Raw genomic sequence first — 21,320 nt, 5'->3', positions numbered from 1 at the left:
ATATTAATTTTAATTTGAGTAATTTTATTGAGTGCTTTTGTCATTTTTATTAGAATTTGTTTTTAAATTTATTTCTATTTAATTTATTTTTTCAGTTTTAGTAATTTTAGTACTTTTATTTCAGTTATTTGCCAAGGCAACATTTTTTCAGACATTTTTCAAAATTTTCAGTTTAAATTTTTCATGTAATATTTAATATTTATTTTTATTTCAGCTTTATTTTAATTAAAGGCAAAATATGTAAGATTTTTGGATTAAAATATCCACTAGAACAGTGTTATATATTTTGTTGACTTGTGTACTGAAATTATCCCAAATGTTTCCAACAACGTTTAAATCCAGAAAAATAAGCAATTTTAACCAGGACACGGACCGTGTCCGTGCATCACCTATCAATGACATCATACCCGCGTTAACCCTCGATTTCTGGATTTATTTTGTAGAAACCATGGAAACACCAAAGACGCTTTAATATATTATGTGTTTCATTAGACAGGTGAGCAACTGTTTGGATACATTAATCGACAGAAAACTGATGAAATTTTTAATATCGATCTATCTTACTGCAGTGTGCAACAAGAGTCTCATAGCAGCTGCCGAGCGAACGCACAGAGTAACGTTATAACATCATTTTCAGCACACTCAGATCTATCTAATATGATAAACAGCGCTGCGTTTCCCCATATACACTTGACTGGAAGAAGCGGAAGCGGCGACTGCGGCATAATAAAAGTTCCTCTGCTCTTGAGGTGTGTGTCGCGCTCGTCTCTCATTTGCAATCGCAGCGGCCTCGATCCACTCCCACAGCACTCGGCCCTGCTCTTCTTCATACTACAGTAACGTTAATAATCTCATCCGTGAACATGATTTCTGTTGGATTCTTTTCCACCGGCTGTGAGGTGAAGACAACTCCTCCCATGATTCTGCACTCAATCTCGGTGTCATCAAGTGATGCCTTTGTTTTGAATAGGCGACCTCTAGTGGCGAAAAACTACATATTGTGCCTTTAACACTTTTTTTTAGTTTTTTTTTTTTTTTTAGTTAATAACAGCACTAGACGATATACACCTGGATGATGTAAACATAATGCAAGAACTTAAAAATTTAAGCCAAACAACACATTACCATATGCTTCGACGGAAAGGTTAGGAATGACTTTGTCAGATCAAACCCAGCTGATGTCTCACACTGAGATAGAGATGTAGAGATGGCGTTGAGATAGAAGAACTGATAGGTTGTGACAGTCAGCGGTCCTGCTATCTTTCTCGCTCTATCACTCGCCGTCTTTGCCTCAGATTAAACCCCGACCATGTCTGAAAGTGACAAATGCGAGCGAGCGTCTCCGGCCCGTGGCAGAATCTCTAGAGGAGGCTGATAGCAGTCGGCCATATGCCACATTGTTACTAATAAGAGAAGCAGGAAATGGGACACGCCTCAGATCCGCAATCACTCAGGGATCTGAGAGCGCTGCGTATCTTTTGGCTTTTTACCCCTTTGACGTCCCCTGCTGGTGACCTCATTAGCTGGCCCGTATCGGGATAAAGCTGGGGTCAAATATAAAGCCGGACCATGCTCTCTGAGGAGCGTGAAGCTTGATTAGAAAGGAACGATGAGCGAAGGGAAATAAGGAAAGATGAACGGCTCTCAGGATGTCTGACGTGATTAGAACTGATAAAGAAGACTGATGTCACGTTGACCGCAGAAGAATCATCCTAGATCATACAGGCGGTAGAGATGGTCAAACAGAGCGCTGTCGTACTGAGACGGTCCGTAATAAATGAACAGATCACAGCTTCTAACTTATCTAATCTACATCTAATGCAAGTGGCACATCATGACAAAACTAGGTCTGTCCCATATTACTCAAGTAAAATATATGAAAATATATATAAAAAATAAATGCAGCCTTGGTAGTATATGTACAGTAGTGGCCAAAAGTGATGTCCGGCCTAGGAAAATTGACATCTTCACATATTATTCAACATTTGTTAAAGATTTTGTAAGCAGTTTGCAAGTTTAGTGTTTTGTTCTTCCCTCATATATAAAATATTTAAAAATATAACATTTTCCTCCACTTTTGATGGTTTAATTTTTTTTTTTTTAAATGATTTAATTTTACATATGCTGTATATATTAGGCCCTATAGATTATTTTATTGTAATTTTTCCACATTACTGTACCTGTATTTTTTTATTTAAACAAAATCTGTTTTAGTTAATAAAAGAGATTTATAAAATGTATTTTGCACATAATTCTGCCCCAATTGCTGCTTGTTTACATTGAATATGTTGCACTAAATAAACATTTATGCACTTAGTTACGTGTAGGATCCGGATGAACACTTGCAGACTGCCAACTGCAAGTAAAATTGGCTTTGGAGAGCTTTGAATTTAGTCACCAGCTGGCGTGTAACTTTATTAAGAAGTAAAACATAACACATGGTTCGAATAGAACTGAAAGAACTATAATCTGACCCAAGCTGATGTAAGAGATGAGCGTGACTCAAAGATACTCAAGCTGTCTAAACAAAACTTCTGACATCACACATCTTCCAAATGTTTTCTTACTCTGTAAACAAAGGGCCATTTACTAACAGCTTTCACCAGCGCAAACCCTTTTTTGGCTTTAAAATTCTTTTTAGGATGTACTACTAAAGACACGCAGTGAAAAAATAGCTTTGAAAAGGCATTGACAGGGTTATTTTTGTGGCTGACCTTATTGCATATGCATTAGGAGTTTTTCTTTCAGATGCAAAATTTATGAGGGGAGTAAATGAAATGAATCATGCAAGGTGATTTACTAAAGTTTGCGCTAATTTACTGGTTTAACGCACCAAAAAAGCATGTCTTAAAGGAGTGGTTGATTATGATTTCACTTTTTTAACTTTAGTTTGTGTGTAATGTTGCTGTTTGAGCATAAACAACATCTGCAAAGTTATGACGCTCAAAGTTTAATGCAAAGGGAGATATTTTCTTTTACATTAATCACTTTTTAAGGACTACAACAAACAGCTGGTAGGCACTACAAAGAGCTTCTTCCTGGGTTAGTGACATCACAAACCCTAAAATTTACATAAACCCTGCCCCCGGGAACATGCAAAAGATGAGGGTGAGGTCATGTTGGGCTGCTTTGGAGAAGAGGAAGAGTTGTTGTAGTAGAGTGTTGTTAATTCAACACTGGATTTGCACAAAAGATTAACATGACGGCACATGCTAGTCGATGAGTTGAATCACCTCCACAGCAACTACATAAATTTATCCACTAACCGTTCAGAAACGTCCAGTTTCATTCTGAAAGTTGAAACTTCTTCCTGAGTCTCTCCATCAGTGTCGACTCCGGTTTGATCATGTAAGGCTGAACACCGTTACTGACAATCCTTATTTTGGCTGCGTGAGATTCTCCAGCTTTGTTGTTGTCGAGCAACCGAAGCACAAGCTGTTAAAGCTCTGCCCTCTTCTGGAAAGGGGGCCGGGAGCAGCAGCTCATTTGCATTTAAAGGGACACACACAAAAACTGTGTGTTTTTGCTCACACCCTATAGGGGCAAATTTGACAAGCTATAATGATCTGTGGGGTATTTTGAGCTGAAACTTCACAGACACATTCTGGGGACACCAGAGACTTATATTACATCTTGTGAAAAGGGGCATAATAGGTCTCCTTTAAACCAGACGCTAATTTACGTTGCTCTTGGTAGATCGCTTTGCTGGTTTTGGAAATTATCCATCTGTGTTCTTTAATGTGTGCAGTAAATCACCCGCAGAACTTTCCAATCCCATCATGCTAATTTGCAGTTTAGTAAATCTGGCCCTAAATACATCCCTGTTTTTTTTATTATTTTAAATAATGCAAGTGGTTCTGTGAATGTGATGGGTATTTTCACACCACGAGTCACACAAACCCACCGTCCGGCTCTGGTTTGTGGTCTGTGCAGTAACAGATCATGATACGGCTGCAAGGTTTATGTGCAATCTGTGCTTATCGCACAACGCTTCCTTCATTATTTGTGCTGGCAGAGATGCCTTTCATGTGCATCCATTCAAAACTGACGTAATGTCTAAACACGCTGGCAGCGGCTTCTTTACCAGCGTTTACCTGCAGGGGACTTGAAGACTTTCGAGTTATTTTCACTAGTAAGATCACACCATCTGTTATTTTTTAGTTCTCATTGCAGTTATTCCCACACTTTTGTGCACACGCTGGTTGTGCTGGTGTTTTTGTGCAGTATTGCTGGATAGCACCTTGTAATAGGCAGCATTGCTCATAGTTGCATCACATTATCGCACTGGCACACGATGCCCAAGGCTCCGATTTGCGCTACGTCTCATTTGCACCCGAGTTTGATGAAATCCTTCTCCTGCTGCAGTGTTTCTAGGGAGGTCATGGGAAAGGCTGTGGCCTGTGGGTGTTGGTTTTTCATTTCTTTTTCACAGTTCTTAAGCTCCTAATTGAAACACTCATTAAATGTGTAGCAGCAGGGATTTTGCATCAGAGTTTTGGGAGTCGACACACTGCGTAAATCGTGAGGTTGAAACGCATCCTGTTTTTATTGCCTCATTCGTTCCCATTGGAGGGATGAAATGTTTCATTGTTTGTCATAGTCACCTATCTACATATAATATGCTTTTCATCTGCTCTGATGGAGCCACTGCCTCCCTGCACTTTCCTGAAGCAATAAAGACCTTGTTTTGTGCATGACAGTTTGTGTATTTTCTACTTTAAAGGGGGTGAAGCCCGAGCAATCTCGTTTAAGGTCGAGTGAATTAAATGAAAGCCTCAGAATATTTTTCATTAAGGATGTGGAGAGAATTTAATAACTTCAAATTAAATGCAGCTAAAGCTCTTGTGTTGTGGGGATCTCCGTGTGAGAGGAGGGAATAAGGGACGTGAAGTTTTGCAGCTGGAGATTCGAGCACATTCACTTCAGGTGTTGATCTGCTGCCTTTAGTTTGTTTTTGCTACAATAAAGGATCAGTTTAACGTTGTGCAGCATAATCGAAACTTGAATAAATAGAAATGTAATCTAGGGATGCACAATATATTGGCAATTATAGTTAGTTCTATTTGATTTGACCTATTTAAAGGGGTCATGAACTGCGTTGTTTTATTGTTTTATAATGTTTCCTGTGGTAAACTTATAATGTTAGTATGATTTTTACATCAAAAATTGTCATAATTTAGAAATAAAAGGCATTTTTCCTACCCTGATTTTAGCCCTCTGATTTGAACACTGTTTTAAGGGGCGTGTCTGCTGTGAGACTTCAGTGTAAACGCCCACTGCTGTGATTGGCTGACATCTTTGCATATGAAATAGCTAAGTCTCTCAAAAACCTTTAGCACTTTTTTACTTTAATAGCTTTCAAGATTAACTAATTGTGAAAAGTGTTGATTAATTACATTTAGATGGCATTATGTTTAGATCGTGGCATGAAAGGTTGCAGTGATGAGCATTGTAGCCGATGTTGTTGAACACATGAAAGCAGTGATCTCGTCATTGCAGCTCAATTTCTGCACACTAACGAATGCTTCCATCATAACTAACAGTGCAAACACGATGTAACTAAGAGATTCATTGAATAATAAGTTTTGGTGCGAGTCCAGAACTCAGTCACTGATAAACTCGCACTGTTTGATTGACAGCTCCAGCGATTGTAAAGGGAGCGTTCTTTGATCGCTTTCTATATATAATTTAATCACTGTTTAAATAACAGATTATTTTCATTATACTAAGAGAAACAGCGTGAAGTTGAGCGTTTAGTCACTGGTTTGATTTACTGACAGACTAAGAACATCTGACTGTACATAAATCATTACATATCAGAAATTAGGATTAACACAGTTGTATAATGTATAATATATAATGTATAATATATGTTGTTGCACTACTGTTGAGTCCATATCGTAAAAATCTACTTGCAAAGCCTGCGCCAAAATGTGATTGAGTCTCAAGAACGTGCGTCATGCACAGAAGACCAATGGCCAAGGTCAGGATTTTCATTAAATAATACATTCAGTTTCAGTTTGTTTTTAAAACAGTGCCTAATTTTTAGCATTGTGTCAGTGTGGATGCAACCTGAAACAAAACCATTTGAGAACTGCTGTATATTTCGTGCTTAAAAGACAGAGCCATCTCAATAATTTCATTTAATGTGTGTTGTGTTGCAGGTGGTCTTAGAGGGGCTTCTATCGTGGATTCTCTGGACACGCTGTACATCATGGGTTTGATGGAGGAGTATGAAGAAGCAAAGGAATGGGTCCAAAACAACCTGGACATGAACTCGGTGAGCAAACAGTGTTGGGTTGGAATCACTGACATTCCTCTGTGGGTTAGCAGCTAAATCTAAAGCACTTGTGTAAAAGCCTTCTATTGATTCAGAGCTGCGCTGGAATCAATTGTTTCTTTTAAACAAAGTCTAGTCCAGGGAATTGAGACAGTTTTTGCCCAAATCAAACATTCTTGAGTGGATGAAAGGCCTCTGTTTTGATTTTGTTTTGACTGGACTAGTGTGCTTGGTCCTCTCCATGTGATGAGGATTGAAAGAAAAAAAAAAACTATTGGTTGCTAGGGCGTTGATAGGATACAAGGTTGTTGTGATTAGTTGCTGCTATGCCTATGCTTTGATGTTCTAAATGGTTGCTTTGTTCTAAAAGTGTGTTGCTTTGTTTTATTTTTGATGTGGTGATGTTCTGAATGGTTGCTAGGGTGTTCCTAGGATACTAGGATGTGGTGGGTAGTTGCTAGGCTGTTGCTAAGTGGTTGCTTAGGTGTTCTGAATGGTTGCTAGGGTGTTGTTAAGATATGAGGATATTGTGAGTAGTTGCTATGTTGTTGTTTTGATGTTCTAAACGGTTGCTAGGGTGTTCCTATGATACTGGGATGTGGTGGGTAGTTGCTAGGCTGTTGCAAAGTGGTTGATTTGGTGTTCTGCATGGTTGCTAGGGCGTTGTTAAGATATTAGGATATTGTGAGTAGTTGTTATGCTGTTGCTTTGTTTTCTTTTTGTTGTTTTGATGTTCTGAATGATTGCTAGGGTGTTGCTAGAATATGAGGATGTTGTAGGTAGTTGCTATGCTGTTGCTTTGATGTTCTGAATGGTAGGGTGTTGCTAGGATACAAGGACATGGTGGACAGTTGCTAGGCTGTTGTTAATTGTTTGCTTAGGTGTTCTGAATGGTTGCTAGGGCTTTGTTAGTATATGAGGATATTGTGGGTAGTTGCTATGCTGTTGCTTTGTTTTCTTTTTGTTGTTTTTATGTTCTGAATGGTTGCTAGGGTGTTCCTAGGATACTAGGATGTGGTGGGTAGTTGCTAGGCTGTTGCTTAGGTGTTCTGAATTGTTGCTAAAACATGAGGATGTTGTGGGTAGTTGCTATGCTGTTGCTTTGATGTTCTGAATGGTTGTTAGGGTGTTGCTAGGATACAAGGACGTGGTGGATAGTTGCTAGGCTGTTGTTGATTGTTTGCTTAGGTGTTCTGAATGGTTGCTAGGGCATTGTTAAGATATGAGGATATTGTGGGTAGTTGCTATGCTGTTGCTTTGTTCTGAATGGTTGCTAGGATGTTCCTAGGATATTAGGATGTGGTGGGTAGTTGCTAGGCTGTTGCCAATTGTTTGCTTAGGTGTTCTGAATTGTTGCTAGGGTGTTGCTAGAATATGAGGATGTTATGGTCAGTTGCTATGCTGTTGCTTTGATGTTCTGAATGGTTGTTAGGGTGTTGCTAAGTTACAAGTTACATGGTGGATAGTTGCTAGGCTGTTAATTGTTTGCTTAGGTGTTCTGAATGGTTGCTATGGTGTTGTTAAGATATGAGGATATTGTGGGTAGTTGCTGTGCTGTTGCTTTGTTATCTTTTTGTTGTTTTTATGTTCTGAATGGTTGCTAGGGTGTTCCAAGGATATTAGGATGTGGTGGGTAGTTGCTATGCTGTTGCTTTGATGTTCTAAATGGTTGTTAGGGTGTTGCTAGGATACAAGGACATGGTGGACAGTTGCTAGGCTGTTGTTGATTGTTTGCTTAGGTGTTCTGAATGGTTGCTAGGGCATTGTTAAGATATGAGGATATTGTGGGTAGTTGCTATGCTGTTGCTTTGTTCTGAATGGTTGTTAGGGTGTTGCTAGGATACTAGGATGTGGTGGGTAGTTGCTAGGCTGTTGCCAATTGTTTGCTTAGGTGTTCTGAATGGTTGCTAGGGCATTGTTAAGATAAGAGGATATTGTGGGTAGTTGCTATGCTGTTGCTTTGTTCTGAATGGTTGTTAGGTTGTTGCTAGGATACTAGCATGTGGTGGGTAGTTGCTAGGCTGTTGCCAATTGCTTGCTTAGGTGTTCTGAATTGTTGCTAGGGTGTTGCTAGAATATAAGGATGCTGTGGGTAGTTGCTATGCTGTTCCTTTGATGTTCTGAATGGTTGCTAGGGTGATCCTACGATACTAGGATGTGTTGGGTAGTTGCTAGGCTGTTGCTAAGTGGTTGCTTAAGTGTTCTGAATGGTTGCTAGGGCGTTGTTAAGATATGAGGGTATTGTGGGTTGTTGCTATGCTGTTGCTATGCAAATGGTTGCTAGAGTATTGCCTGTGCATTGTTATGTGGTTCAGTGTTCTGGATGGTTGCTAAATGGTGCTTACTTGCAAATGTGAAATAAGCCCACCCTAAAATTCATTGAAATCAATTCAATAATGAAATGATTTTGTTCCAGATGGGTGTGTAAAATAAAGCTGATGTAGCTGTGTGTCAAAAATAGAAATGGGGCATTTTCATTGGGTGCTTGCTGTGTAGAAAAGGGGGTAATCCAGTTTAGTTGGATCGGAGCACTTACACTTTTCTACTTTGACATCTAGAAGTTTGAATTACTCTTGATAGTGAGATTTTGACAGTGTAAAATGGCTTGTTAAAATCTGTCATTTGTCTGTTTTCACATCATTTAAGCTGCCGTCTTTGCTCAAGCAGAACGGTTTTATTGCATTCCGATGCAGGGCAGCAAACTGCTCTGATTTTTCCTGAAGGTTTTTTGGCAGTTCATTAAAGGCACCAGTGGTATTTTGAATGTCGTGCTGGTGAGAAGCCCAGTGGTGCATATGAATGATGCCTTCTGATTGGTCTTTCCAAGTGTATATGAATTATGCATAAACATGTTCAAACACAACACATACTGTAGAGTATTTCCAGAAACATTGCGTGATATTAATAATTATACTGTGATGAAGGTCCTGCAGGATGGGCAATAATGTCTCTCTTTCTCCATGAACTCAGAGTCTGGTGGTGTTGGTGAAGTAGCAGGAAAGTGTCTGAGGTGTTTGGCGGCGAGGGAGGGCAATGTTTGTCATGAAGACACACAGTCTAGATTTACTCTGCACACTTTGTCATAGAGAAAGCCAGCTTCATCCCTCACTCCCCGCATGCTTTCAATCAATCTCCTGCCGAGTCTTTGCTCTTTAGCTGACAATTTGCTCACTGATGGAGAGCAGACCACTTCACCATGTGACCGTCCTGCTCTATGACGAGGAAAAGATTTTCTAATCTAAGCAGAAGATGGCAGCCGATGCGTCTGTATCAGTGAAGAAAAGACTTATAGTCAACAACTCGAAAGTTTAGCGATATATCAGCAAGACCAATCAATCGCCCGACATGTGAGATGAGCATTAGGTAGAAAATGGGCACTGGGCCGTAACTGTACCCACTTGACCAAAGTACAAGTGTTAGCGCCTCCTAGTGTAAGTTCAAAGTTTAATGACAGAAAATAGATAAAACCATTTTTAAGTGAATTTTGACAGAATATTGTGTTAATTCATTAATCTATTTATCTATCTTTATGGTGAAAAATAATTACTAGGGCTGTAAATTGCAATTAATCACATTTAACAGAAGTTTATGCTTAAAAAATATGTTTGTATAATTATATTTATTTACAGTATATTAAATATATATGTCTGTGTTTGTATACTGTATACACACACACATATTTTACGTGTGTGAATATATATATACAATCATGCACACACACAAGCAGACACACACACATATATATATATATATATATATATATATAAATATTTAAATATAATAATATATATACACACACATATTATGTATGCTTTTATGTCAGATGCGATTAATTGATTTTACAGCCCTTCTAATGTCTTTTGATAATTTTGACAAAATATTGTGCATATTTATTTATTCATTCATTCATTCATTCAATCAATCATCAATTTATCTATCTTTTTGGAGAAAAATACAACTTTTTAAAATATGATTCAAATATTTAGCATGTTTAGTGACTTTTGACAGAATATTGTGGACTGATACGTTAACTGATACTGTTTTGTGTTATTTATGATGAAAAATGATAATAACTTTGTTTTGAAATGAGTGAAGTTTAATTTAGTACTTCACCCATCACTCAGGCGGGAGACGAGAAAGGAAAAATCCACACCTCAGCAGTTCTTCCGTTTCTTAATTCACTCCTCCGCCAACCCGCACCATGCTACCAATCAGACACTTAAGTGGCTCGTTACATTTCTTGTGCTTTCCTGAGATGTTTGTAGCTCATAAATATGTATATGTGTATTACTCAGTCTGCAGTCTAAGAGTGCTGTGTAGTCAAACGTTTGACTGTCTATCTGTCTATCTATCTCTCTATCTATCTGTCTGTCTGTCTGTCTGTCTGTCTCTCATTCCATCCATGAATATCACACACTGGGAGGCAACGGGAAGATGGAAGGCCGGTTTAACGGTGGGCAAGATTGAGCGTTGCGATCAGGTCAGAACGAATGACTTTACAGATCCAGCTAGTCAAATGTGATGCAGGACGGATCTTGTAGAACGACGGTGAGATTTGTCTTCCAAATAGCCGTGTCCGTGAGCAGAATGACTCCACGTATTTCACACTCTCGTGGGCTGGAATGAGCAATTGTGAGTTAATCCTAGCTTTAGCATGAGGCCAAGCGGGCCAGGATGGTGTCAAGAGCGTTTATCTTGAGGTCGGGAGAATGAATTTATTCAGGGGAATGACTCTTCGTTTTTTTTTTGTTTGAGGCGAACGCAAACAGAGCAGAATCCTAATGGCCGTGTTTATACTGCGGGATCGGAGTAATCTGATTAGTTCCATTCTGTGCTGGTGATGTGATTCACCACTGCTCCCTCAAATCAGCCAATCACAATCTGAACATAAAGGGTAATTGAAGGGAATTTCAGCTCTCGAAAAAGCATTTTCTTATTACCGTGTCTGATTTGATTGCCCTATTCACTCTTTCAGATTCTCGGCTGCTCTCAGACGCACAGAAACACGTTCGCTCGCTTGTTGACGTGGCCGTTTGCGACTCTGATGGTGGCCGATGACAGAGTTGATTAAAGTTTGGAGCAATAGGCTCTGTGATGGCATCTTCGGCTTATTAACGTGACTGGCACTTTTTTTTTTTTTTAGAGGTGACTCAACACTTTTCTCTGCACCTGAGAGTGTTACGAGCACATATTGTGAGGCAGCTAATCTAACTGAGCTCTCAAACTATGTGAACACTTATAGATGTTTGAACGTCACTGCATTAGATAAAAACATAAAGCAAGTGTCAGATATTGCAAAGAAAAATGTGCACGTACACAAGTTGTATTCTGTGAAGACAGTCAGTAAGTATTGTGTGACTTTGTGAAGCATAAAGGCCTGTTCACACTTAACTATAACGATAAAGATATAGTTCTAAATATCATTCTAAAATTAAAAAGAATATAAGAGTCCACACCACAACTGTAACGATAACAGCACAGAGAAACAATATTGTTGGAATCACTTTAAGGACGCTTTTTTTTCCAACCGATGAACGATAAAAACATTGACAGCCAATCCGAATCCATCCTGCTTTAAAGAGCTTGAGCATTTAAAGCACCAGATGACAGAACTGCAGCACGCGCTTATAATAAACATAATGTTATTGTCTGCTGGTCTGGACACTAATAGTTATCATTATAATTGTTTGTGGTGTGAACAGGACTTTTTTAGTTAGTTGATGTGAAGCAGGTTTGTGCGCCATTCAGATTTGAAATGAATTTGATTTGAGCAACCAAACAGGATTCAGAACTGCAGTTTGTATATGAATGTAATGAAGGAGAATTAAAATGATTGGAAAGTTAAAGAAATGTATACAATTGTAATTTTAACTAAAATGTAAAGTCTGTCAAGACTTTGCACACTGAGTCCGAAACTTTCGTATGAATCACTCATACAAAATGGAGTCTTCAAGCAGTGAGCATGATTTAGTTGTCCTCTCTCTTCTGAAAAAGAAAGAGGAAATATTGGGTCCATCCAATCCCGAGATTGCGTAGGGAGGAAGGAGAGTTCCACCTCATCAAGGAGCTGAGTGATTATCCCGAGCGTTTCAAAGTTTACTTCAGGATGTCAGTGGCTCAGTTTGATGCTTTGCTAGCGATACTGGCACAATCTTGTCTCTTTGTATTCCGCACTTTGTTTTGTCATACAGTGCTGCTGCTTTGTGCTGTAGACAACGTGGATCAACTTGTCAGATGGCATTCTGGATTTTGGCGTTCGCTTGTACGGTGGCTCTGAATTGTCAAAACGTCTCAAATACGTGCCACGGATGCTAAAAATGCAGAAAATCGAACCTGATCCGAATATTTTTATGACAGACAAAAGTTTCGGAGGCAGTGTGTAAATGTGATTGACACAACGTGAGGTTGTATTTATTTTATAACGTGCGAAAGTTTCGGACGCGAATTTCGGACTCAGTGTGCAAAGACCTAAACTCTGCAAAGCATTTTTTGAAAGTTTTAAAAAGCATTAAAAAAAATACAGTAAAAATTTTAATATTGTGAAATATTATTACAGTTTAAAATAACTGTTTTCTATTTGAATATATTGTAAAATGTAATTTATTTTTGTGTTTCAAATCTGAATTTTCAGCATCATTACTCCAGTCTTCAGTGTCACATGATCCTTCAGAAATCATTCTAATATGCTGATTTGATGCTCAAGAAGGCATTTCTGATTATCAAAGTTCATATTTTTATGAAAACCATCTTTTTTAATCAATTTAGAGCATTCTTTAAAAAAAAAAAAATCTTACTGACCCCAAACTTTTGAATTTTTTTTTTTTTTATTTCTTAGTCAGAATATAAATCATACTACCATAACCAGCATAAACCTGCCTGTAAATCCATGCCGGTCATTTCAGCTGAACGCTTTGGAATTTTTTTTCTTTTTTTTGTTGAAGTGGTCAGCATCCAATGTGAGCAGAGCTCAGAGTATCTTCTGAGTGTATTTGTGAAGCATCTCTCCTCTGATCCCTCTGATTTGCTGAGATGGCATGTGTGCGGTGAGCAAAGCAGACATGAGTGTCCTCTTCCTCTCTGGTTCAAATCCAGCACAGCAGAACAAATGGAAAAGCTTTAATGAAGTCCTGCAGGCTGTGGATGGACCGCTGTCATTGTCAGCATCATAGTGTACTGCTGCTGCGTTCTGTTCCTCCTCTTTCCTCTCTTCCACAGTGGAGACTTGTTGCTATGGAAGCCGTGTTTGATTCAAAGGAAACAAACCACCTCTGGTTAGACAGACTCAGATCTCTTCACAACTTCGAGTCTTCTGTCAGGGTTGTGCTAATCACAATTAGCTCCTTTTCTAATCACGGTAATTTGGATTGGCTACAGCACAGGAAGGGTGAATAAGAATTTGAATAACAGGAAAATTAATTTATTGAATTGTAATTCTGAGAAATTCAACACTGGGAAATGCTGTGTTCTTCCGCTCTGAAACACAAAAGTTCATTTATTAAATGATTAAATATATAAAGTAAACCCATATTTAAAAAGGTGGTATTTAAAATCAAATTTAATTTCTGCATCTCAATTTGCATTCAATTCAAATGAAATTTAAATTAAGTTCTGAGTAACACACAATTTGAATAGTTTTAAATTAATTTTTACAGAAATGATACAAAAATATAAACAAATGTTGATGTAAAATCACTTATTTGTGTTATTTTATTATTTCTTATATACATGGTATTTTTAAATATAGTTTTAGCTTTTAATTTTTTATATATGTTTTAGATTTTGTTATAATTGTTTAAGTTTCAGTAATTTTATTATGTGCTTTTGTCATTTTCCTTGTTGTTTTTCTATATGGCTTTATTTTTTTAAGTTTTAGAACTGTTAGTACATATTTATTTCAGTTAGTTAATTTCTAATTGTCATTTAGGTTTTATAAATGTCACCTAATATTTATATTTTATTTTATTTCAGCTTTTTTTTATAATATATACTATATACTATATATACTATTTTTAATACTTTTAAAATCACATACTGTCTGAATAGGTACTACATTTTAATTTCTATTTACTTTGCGACCGTTAAAAAAGTACATTCTATATAGTATGAATGTGGGTAGTGTGAATGAAATTCAGATGTACTACATCCGCCATGTTGTTACTGTCATGTGACCTACCAGCATCAGTTGCATTGCTTCACTGCCATTCACAAATTCTCTCCTGTGGCCTCATGGGATAGTAAAGTGTCCATCAAATCCGGAAGTAGTAGGTCATCTGGGTACTTTTCACCTACTGTTTTTATGGTATACTTTTTTTCTTATACTTTGTAGTAGAGAAGTATTCGATTTCAGACCAAGTGCTCATCTCTATGATTGACAGTAACTGGGTTGGGCGCTTAGTGAAGAATCAGTTAGTCTAGAATATTCCATTCTTCTAAAACCTGGAATCCACTCACTCTGTCTCCAGAAGGAGATGGCAGATGTCAGGCACGTTTCTGCATGGACACGGTTGACATTTTCAGAGATTTTATTCTGAATGAGCATTTGACATTTTTGCTTATCTAACCATACAGCGCAAATGATATTCCACGGGAAGATACACATCCTTTGAAGAGGCAAAATAAGAGGGCGGATAATTAGCGTGTTCTTTGAGCTCTTGAATGGAGACTTCCTTGCTGAGAGTCTCTCCTGGGTGTCATCTGAAGAGATGCAGGAGAGAGAGAGAGGAAAAACTAATAGTGTTTCCCCTTAATACAGTTAGTGCTTCCCCCATCTGGAGCCATGTGCAGATGTTCATGTAGTTTATCTAACTGAGAGAGTGTATGTTTGGAGTGCAAAGGTTCAGATTTCTCATGCTTCTGTTTGTTTCCTGCCTCTGGGGTCTCAGTTTCAGTTCGGTAGAGTGAATAATTGGTACTATTGGTGGTGCATTAATTAGGAAATCTGAGACTGACATCGATTACTGATATTTATAAAATAGATAGTTCCGGCCCTTGATTCTGGTTGGTTGAGCCGCGTTCGAAGCCGTTGTAAAATTCCCGAAAACATACAGCTGACCGCATTACATAAGTATCGCTGCGCCACTGAATGTATATGATGCTGCATCTGTCTTAGCAACCACTCTTAACAACGTAAACATATGTTTGTTCTCTATTGATTTTGTTCATTGAAGCCTACTGCATTATGTAAAAGAGTATTGTGAGAGAGATATCGAGATATCGTGCCTAACAACGCCCCTTTAGCTATAATAAATTCACTGTAAACCACTGCTTCTTGGGGCTTATTGCTTTATTAAAGCCCCCCTGTGGTGAAAATCAAGTTTTATTGTTGTTTATGTCTATGTGGTGTTTTTAAAGTCCCCCTGTAGTCAATCATTTTATCCCTTAAAACTCATCTTTGACCACCAAAATGACACATTTAAAAAAAATGTTCCTGTAAACTAGCTTGAATGTAACTCTACACCCTTGCTTCATTGAGTATACCCTGAACCATGAATATGCAAATTAGCCCCGCCTCCATTCACTCGCACGAGCTCAGAGATCCACTCTGTCAACTTACTGAGGTAAACACTGCACAATGGTATCGCTTTTTACAACGTCAGACAGATAATGGTAATTATTATGATTAGCCTTTGGCTTGACTATGTTATCAAACAGCTAATAATGTGTTGCTAATGTTACACGACTCCCTTGCTTCAGAGCGGTCATAGTTAAGGATACGCTAAAGCCCGCCGGCACATTGACTTGATTGGTTACAAGGTAGTTTGTGACATAAGAAACACCAGCGTTTTCAAACCACGTTTTTGAAACTGTCTTTAGGTCACTGCAGTTTTAAAGAGAAAATACTCAGCAGTGGTGTTGACTTATGAATTTGCCTATGGTTTGTCTTAAAATCATATTAATTGCGTTATGTGTCCAACAATAGTAACTCGAGTAATAGCTGACCGAGTGGATCTCTGAGCTGGTGTGAGTGAGTGGAGGCGGGGCTAATTTGCATATTCATAGGTCCGCTTATACTAAATGAAGCAAGGGTGTAGAGTTACATTCAAGCTATTTTAAGGCATGAAGACATTTTTTCACAGAAAAAAAAAAGTTTAAATATGTCATTTTGGTGATCAAAGATGAGTTTTAAGGCATAAAATGACTGACCACAGGGGGACTTTAACACTTTTCTGTAGTCTAACTGCCGCTAAAAGCAGTCAGTAAATTCAGCAAATGATTGATATAGAGCAGTGAATCAGACAGGCCTTTTGTAGAATGAGATTTGAATAGGTTTGTATCTTAAAAGTTGTTAAGTAATGCCCAAAAGCAGCTTCTAGCAAACCTTTGCAGTTCACATCAGTTTTTCAAACACTAAAGTTTAACAACAAGAACAAAAGCTCTGATCGTGTGTAAATCACACCGTAGGCGTCAAGGGCCCCTGGCGACAAATAAATGTGTGTTCTAAATCTTGCCTTAGTGTTTCTTCCAGACTTCTATTTATTTCTTAATAGTTCAATTAGTCTTCCAGATTGCACTTTAATGAATTTCAATTTGATCTTGATGAAGTTGAATTTGATCCACAGTTGTCTATCGTCTCGGCAGAATCCCCTCGGCAGCTGAGGTGTGAACAGACTATCGAATGTGGTCGCAGGTTTGTTTGCTTGTGAATTTAATTAACTCACTATTAGACGTCGGCATGCTGGAGACTGTGCACCATAGGATGCATTTAAGCCTGAGAGTTGTATTATTTCAATAGATTCACACTGAGAATCAGAGCTTTGTCTTGCATGTAAGCGTCCTGGTGAGTAAAGCGGCAGCTGAAGCAGGAGCCTCTTTTCAGGAGGTCGCTAAAATTGTTTTTTGATACAGATGAAAAAAGAAAATGAGCCTTTTCTCAAGGTCAGATGTGCCTCTTTATTCTCAGGTCAGATGTGTGTTTTTGTGGTTTTAATGCACATTTTTTACTAGACTTGTGCCTTTCCAGAATCAATGTATTAATAATTCATGCTATAGTCAGATAGGTGGTACTGCTGGCTGGGAATAATTTCTTTTAATAGTGGGAATACATGATTGATGAAGGTGACCCGAAATAAAAGATATAAATATACAAAATCATCTGGCCCAAGCCTCCGTCCTTCTCAAGGCTTGACTGCAAGGTGAGAGGAAAAATCGATACTAGATAGTAGAAGAAGAGAGGAAAAAGAGTAAATCACAAAAGTTGAGTTGAGAGAGTTTCTGCAATATTTTGGGACTCAACTAGGTGGTTTTGTTGAATAAAATATACGATACAAAAGTACCTACCACTAACACCACAGATATAGCATTTATACATTGTAAAAATTTCCAGCACACTTCAGCTGATGCCTTAAAGGGCTCCTGATATTCTTTTTTACATGTTCAACCTTTTTTACATGTGTTTCTGTTTGAGCATGAAAAAGCTCTGCAAAGTTCAAAGCACAAAGTCACTCCAGCAGGAGTTATTCTCTATATCAGTGTCACTGTTTCTGAACTCCCTGAAACACCTCCATTGTAGTCTTGAGTTTTCTTCCGGGAATAAACACGTCACAATAATCCTCATTTAAATAATTCCTGCCCAAGGCATATGCAAAATAAAGGGGCGGGGCCTGGTTGAGTGAGTTAGTAGTGTGTTGAAACACACAGTTATGGTAAGGGGCGGGACATTTCCAAAACACGCTTGAAGCAGGTTGACCAATCACAACCCACTGTTCCAGCCGACCAATCAGAGCACATTGTGCTTTTCAGAAGGAGGGGCTTCATAGAGACAGGAACTAAACAGAGCGTTACTGACAGACTGGGAAGAGAGGAGCTGAAACAATGACAAATATGTGAAAAATAATGTGTTTTCTGAACATTCAAGCATGAAAACCTGTTCTAGTAGAGCCCAAAAACAAAATCAAGACTTTGAAAAAGGGCATAATATGGCCACCTAAAGTTTAAGTATATTCAAATTGGCTGCATAAGTCATTTTAAATTAAATTATATTAAACTGACTTTAAAAATTGAGTTGAATTTCATATAACTTAAAAAAATGAAGTTAAAATACCATGACTTATTGATCATATAGATGTAAACTAAAGACTATTGGCTATTTAAAAACTCCTGTGAAACATTGTGAATAAAATAATCAGTTATATCAATGACTATAATTCATTCATATAAATACAGTTTTTCATTGATTTATTCATTCTCAGTAGTTCATCTTGGGATTGTGGTTCACTCCCTGGTTTTGGTTCAGGCCTAGAGCTCAAGAAGATGAATGAAACGGAGGCACTGAACAAGCAGGCGGTCACTGCTGTGCTCTGGTGTGTAAAATAAAATCAAGTCCTGTACCATTTGTCCTGCTGACATATTTTTCTATTGAAACTGGAAGTTGGGACACACTCAGAAAAATCACTCTCTAAGGGTTGAACGCCCTACAGCTGAAAGTCTAGAATCGCTGCTGGTAATGACTTTCTCTTCCACTCGCTGTTGTATTGACAGGTAAGTGTAATGTGTAGAGAGAGAGAGATTGTGTGGAGGACGATTGGTTGTAATTGGGTCTAATTACTCTGGTGGGTCTGTCTTAATTATGAACCTTGTCTTTTAATTTGCCAGGAAACATTTAAGTGGATGGGCTTGAAACATGTCCAGAGGGCTGTCCTGAGGAGATTTATAGTTGCTCAGATTGTGTTGCTCAGGAACATTGTTTTGAAAATGTCTCTTATGCTCCCCAGGTCTACAATAAAAAATGCAATAAAAAGTGAAAAATTATGAAATATTATTACAATTAAAAACTGTTTTCTATTGTATCTTATTTTGAAATATTTTGAATACTTTTCAGCATCATTAGTCCAGTCTTCAGAATCACATGATCCTTCAGAAATCATTCTTATATGCTGATTTGCTGCTCAAGAAACATTTCTGATTATTATCATCAATGTTAAGTTGTGCTTCTTAGTATTTTGGTGGAATCCGAGATACATATCATTAAAAAGTTTGGCGTGAGTAATTAATACTTTTAATCAGAAAAGACACATTGGTCAAAAGTGAAGGTAAAGATAATGTTTTTAAATAAATAAATTAAATTTTTAGTTAATTTTCAAACAAATGCTGTTCTTTTGAACTTTCTATTCATCAATGAATGCTGGAAAAATGTGCAGTATCATGGGTTCTGCGAAAATATGAAGCAGCGCATCTGTTTTCAACATTTATGATAATCAGAAATATTTCTTGAGCAGCAAATTTCTGAAGGATCATGTGACACTGAAGACTGGAGTAATGATGCTGAAAATTCAGATTTGATCACAGGAATAAATTACATTTTAAAATATATTCAAATAGAAAACAATTCTTTTGAATTGTAATAATATTTCACAATATTACTGTTTTTACTGTATATTTGATCAAATAAATGCAGCCTTGGTGAGCAGAAGAGACTTCTGCATAAAACATTAATTATTACGAACCTTTGACCGGTAGTGTATCTATATCTATCATGATATGTAAGAATTGTGTCATTCATAATGAGACTATAAATGCATTATCACTTCACATCGCTGCAGCGTTTGATTTGGTTTGGTTTGGTTTTATTTGCACGGTTTCACTTCAAAAGCAGTACACTCTCCAACAACTTGAAATGTTCTTCTCGAAGTAGCCTCTTGATACTCTCAGCATAATGGATCCATCTGTGTTCCAACTCTATCTAAATAAATGCGAGTCTCTGAAGATCTTCAGGCTGTCAGTGAGGAATGAGCTCCTTAAAGTGAAGGTGACCTGAAAGTGATGGGAATTAGCCTCCTAAGAACGACCGAATGAGAGCATCACTCATGCTGTCTGTGGCCATGCAGCTCCTCTAATGCTGGAGCCAGTGAAGACATTGAGCTCATATGAATGAAGGTGCCTGTCAAGTCTTAAAGAGTTAGTTCTCGCTAAACTTAATACTCACCCTGGTGAGGTTCTAATGCCGTATGCCCTTCTTTCTTTTTCGGACCTTAAAAGGAGAAATAAAAAAAAAAAGACCTGTTCGCACTCGTCCATATAGCAACCAGCATCAAGCTTTTAAAAAAAGTTGCAAAAGCATCACAGAATCACCATACTATATTCCAAGTGTTCTGGGGGATATACAATAGGGTTTGGTGAAAAACAAACCGAAACTTAATGTATTATTTAATGAAAATCCTGACCTTGTCCGTTGGTCTCCGTTCGTGAGAGTCTATTAGCGCCGTAGTTCACTCTGCCTCACCTCAAGAAAAAGCACAGAAGTTGTGAAAGAGCATAACTTTTTTCACACATGCTGAAATCTGCAGTGATGACGTGACCAAAGTTGGTGTTTCCAGTGACACGATATTATAAAAAAGAAATTATGCTTTGAAAACTCATATATTGTCAGTTTTCTGATTCATGCACAGATAATACCACCCTGTGTCATACTGTATTTGCTTAATGAAATCAAATAATTGTTTCATATTAATTTTGGGGTGCTGGTTCCAAAAATGTCTGTCAAAAGAGTCTGTTTTGCTCTAGCATGTCACTTTCTCACAAAACGTGGTTTTTGCTTTTGATAACCATTTGTAATGAAGTCTTGCATTATCAGGGGTGCACATAACTTTTTTGGTCTGGTTCTCAAGGGAGCACCTGGAGATGTTGCTTGGTCACACTTCGCTCTCATCACTATCTTCTTTTCTCTCGAACATGGTAGATGATGATGATAATGTTTGATAAACTTATGATGTATGATAAACTTTCACTCTATGATGGTTAAACCTAGCAGTTAATCCGCGAATCACATGTGTGCCGAACTGTTGGGCCTTATCCGTACGGATTAACTGCGATCCGTTGCACCCCTAATAATTAAAGAACACACTTACCATCATGATTGCTATCTTACCAGAGATGGAGAAAAATCCTACTCCAGTAAGTAAACGTGTCCCTGTGAACCGGTCCTCAAAAATGTTGGTACTCAAAAGCGCTTCCCTCCATGTTTTCTGGTGCGCATCGTTTAATTTTACCACGCATGCGCACCTGCACACCACTTATGTGCACCCCTGTGCATCATCCTTTAATC

General features: G+C 37.9%; 1 protein-coding gene across 2 annotated transcripts in view; it reads left to right on the top strand.

The window, feature by feature from the left end:
* Positions 1–21,320, top strand: part of LOC127497135 (mannosyl-oligosaccharide 1,2-alpha-mannosidase IA) — a 232,690-nt gene that overhangs the window by 134,708 nt on the left and 76,662 nt on the right. For both annotated transcript variants that reach the window (XM_051865342.1, XM_051865343.1), the window contains exon 3: positions 6,165–6,280. In XM_051865342.1, the coding sequence (XP_051721302.1) occupies positions 6,165–6,280 (116 nt within the window). The remainder of the gene's footprint in view (positions 1–6,164; positions 6,281–21,320) is intronic.

This window comes from Ctenopharyngodon idella, chromosome 16 (assembly GCF_019924925.1).
Source record: "Ctenopharyngodon idella isolate HZGC_01 chromosome 16, HZGC01, whole genome shotgun sequence".
Lineage (NCBI taxonomy): Eukaryota > Metazoa > Chordata > Actinopteri > Cypriniformes > Xenocyprididae > Ctenopharyngodon > Ctenopharyngodon idella.
Note: the sequence above shows the minus strand (reverse complement) of the source record. Positions and strands in the feature narration are given on the sequence as shown.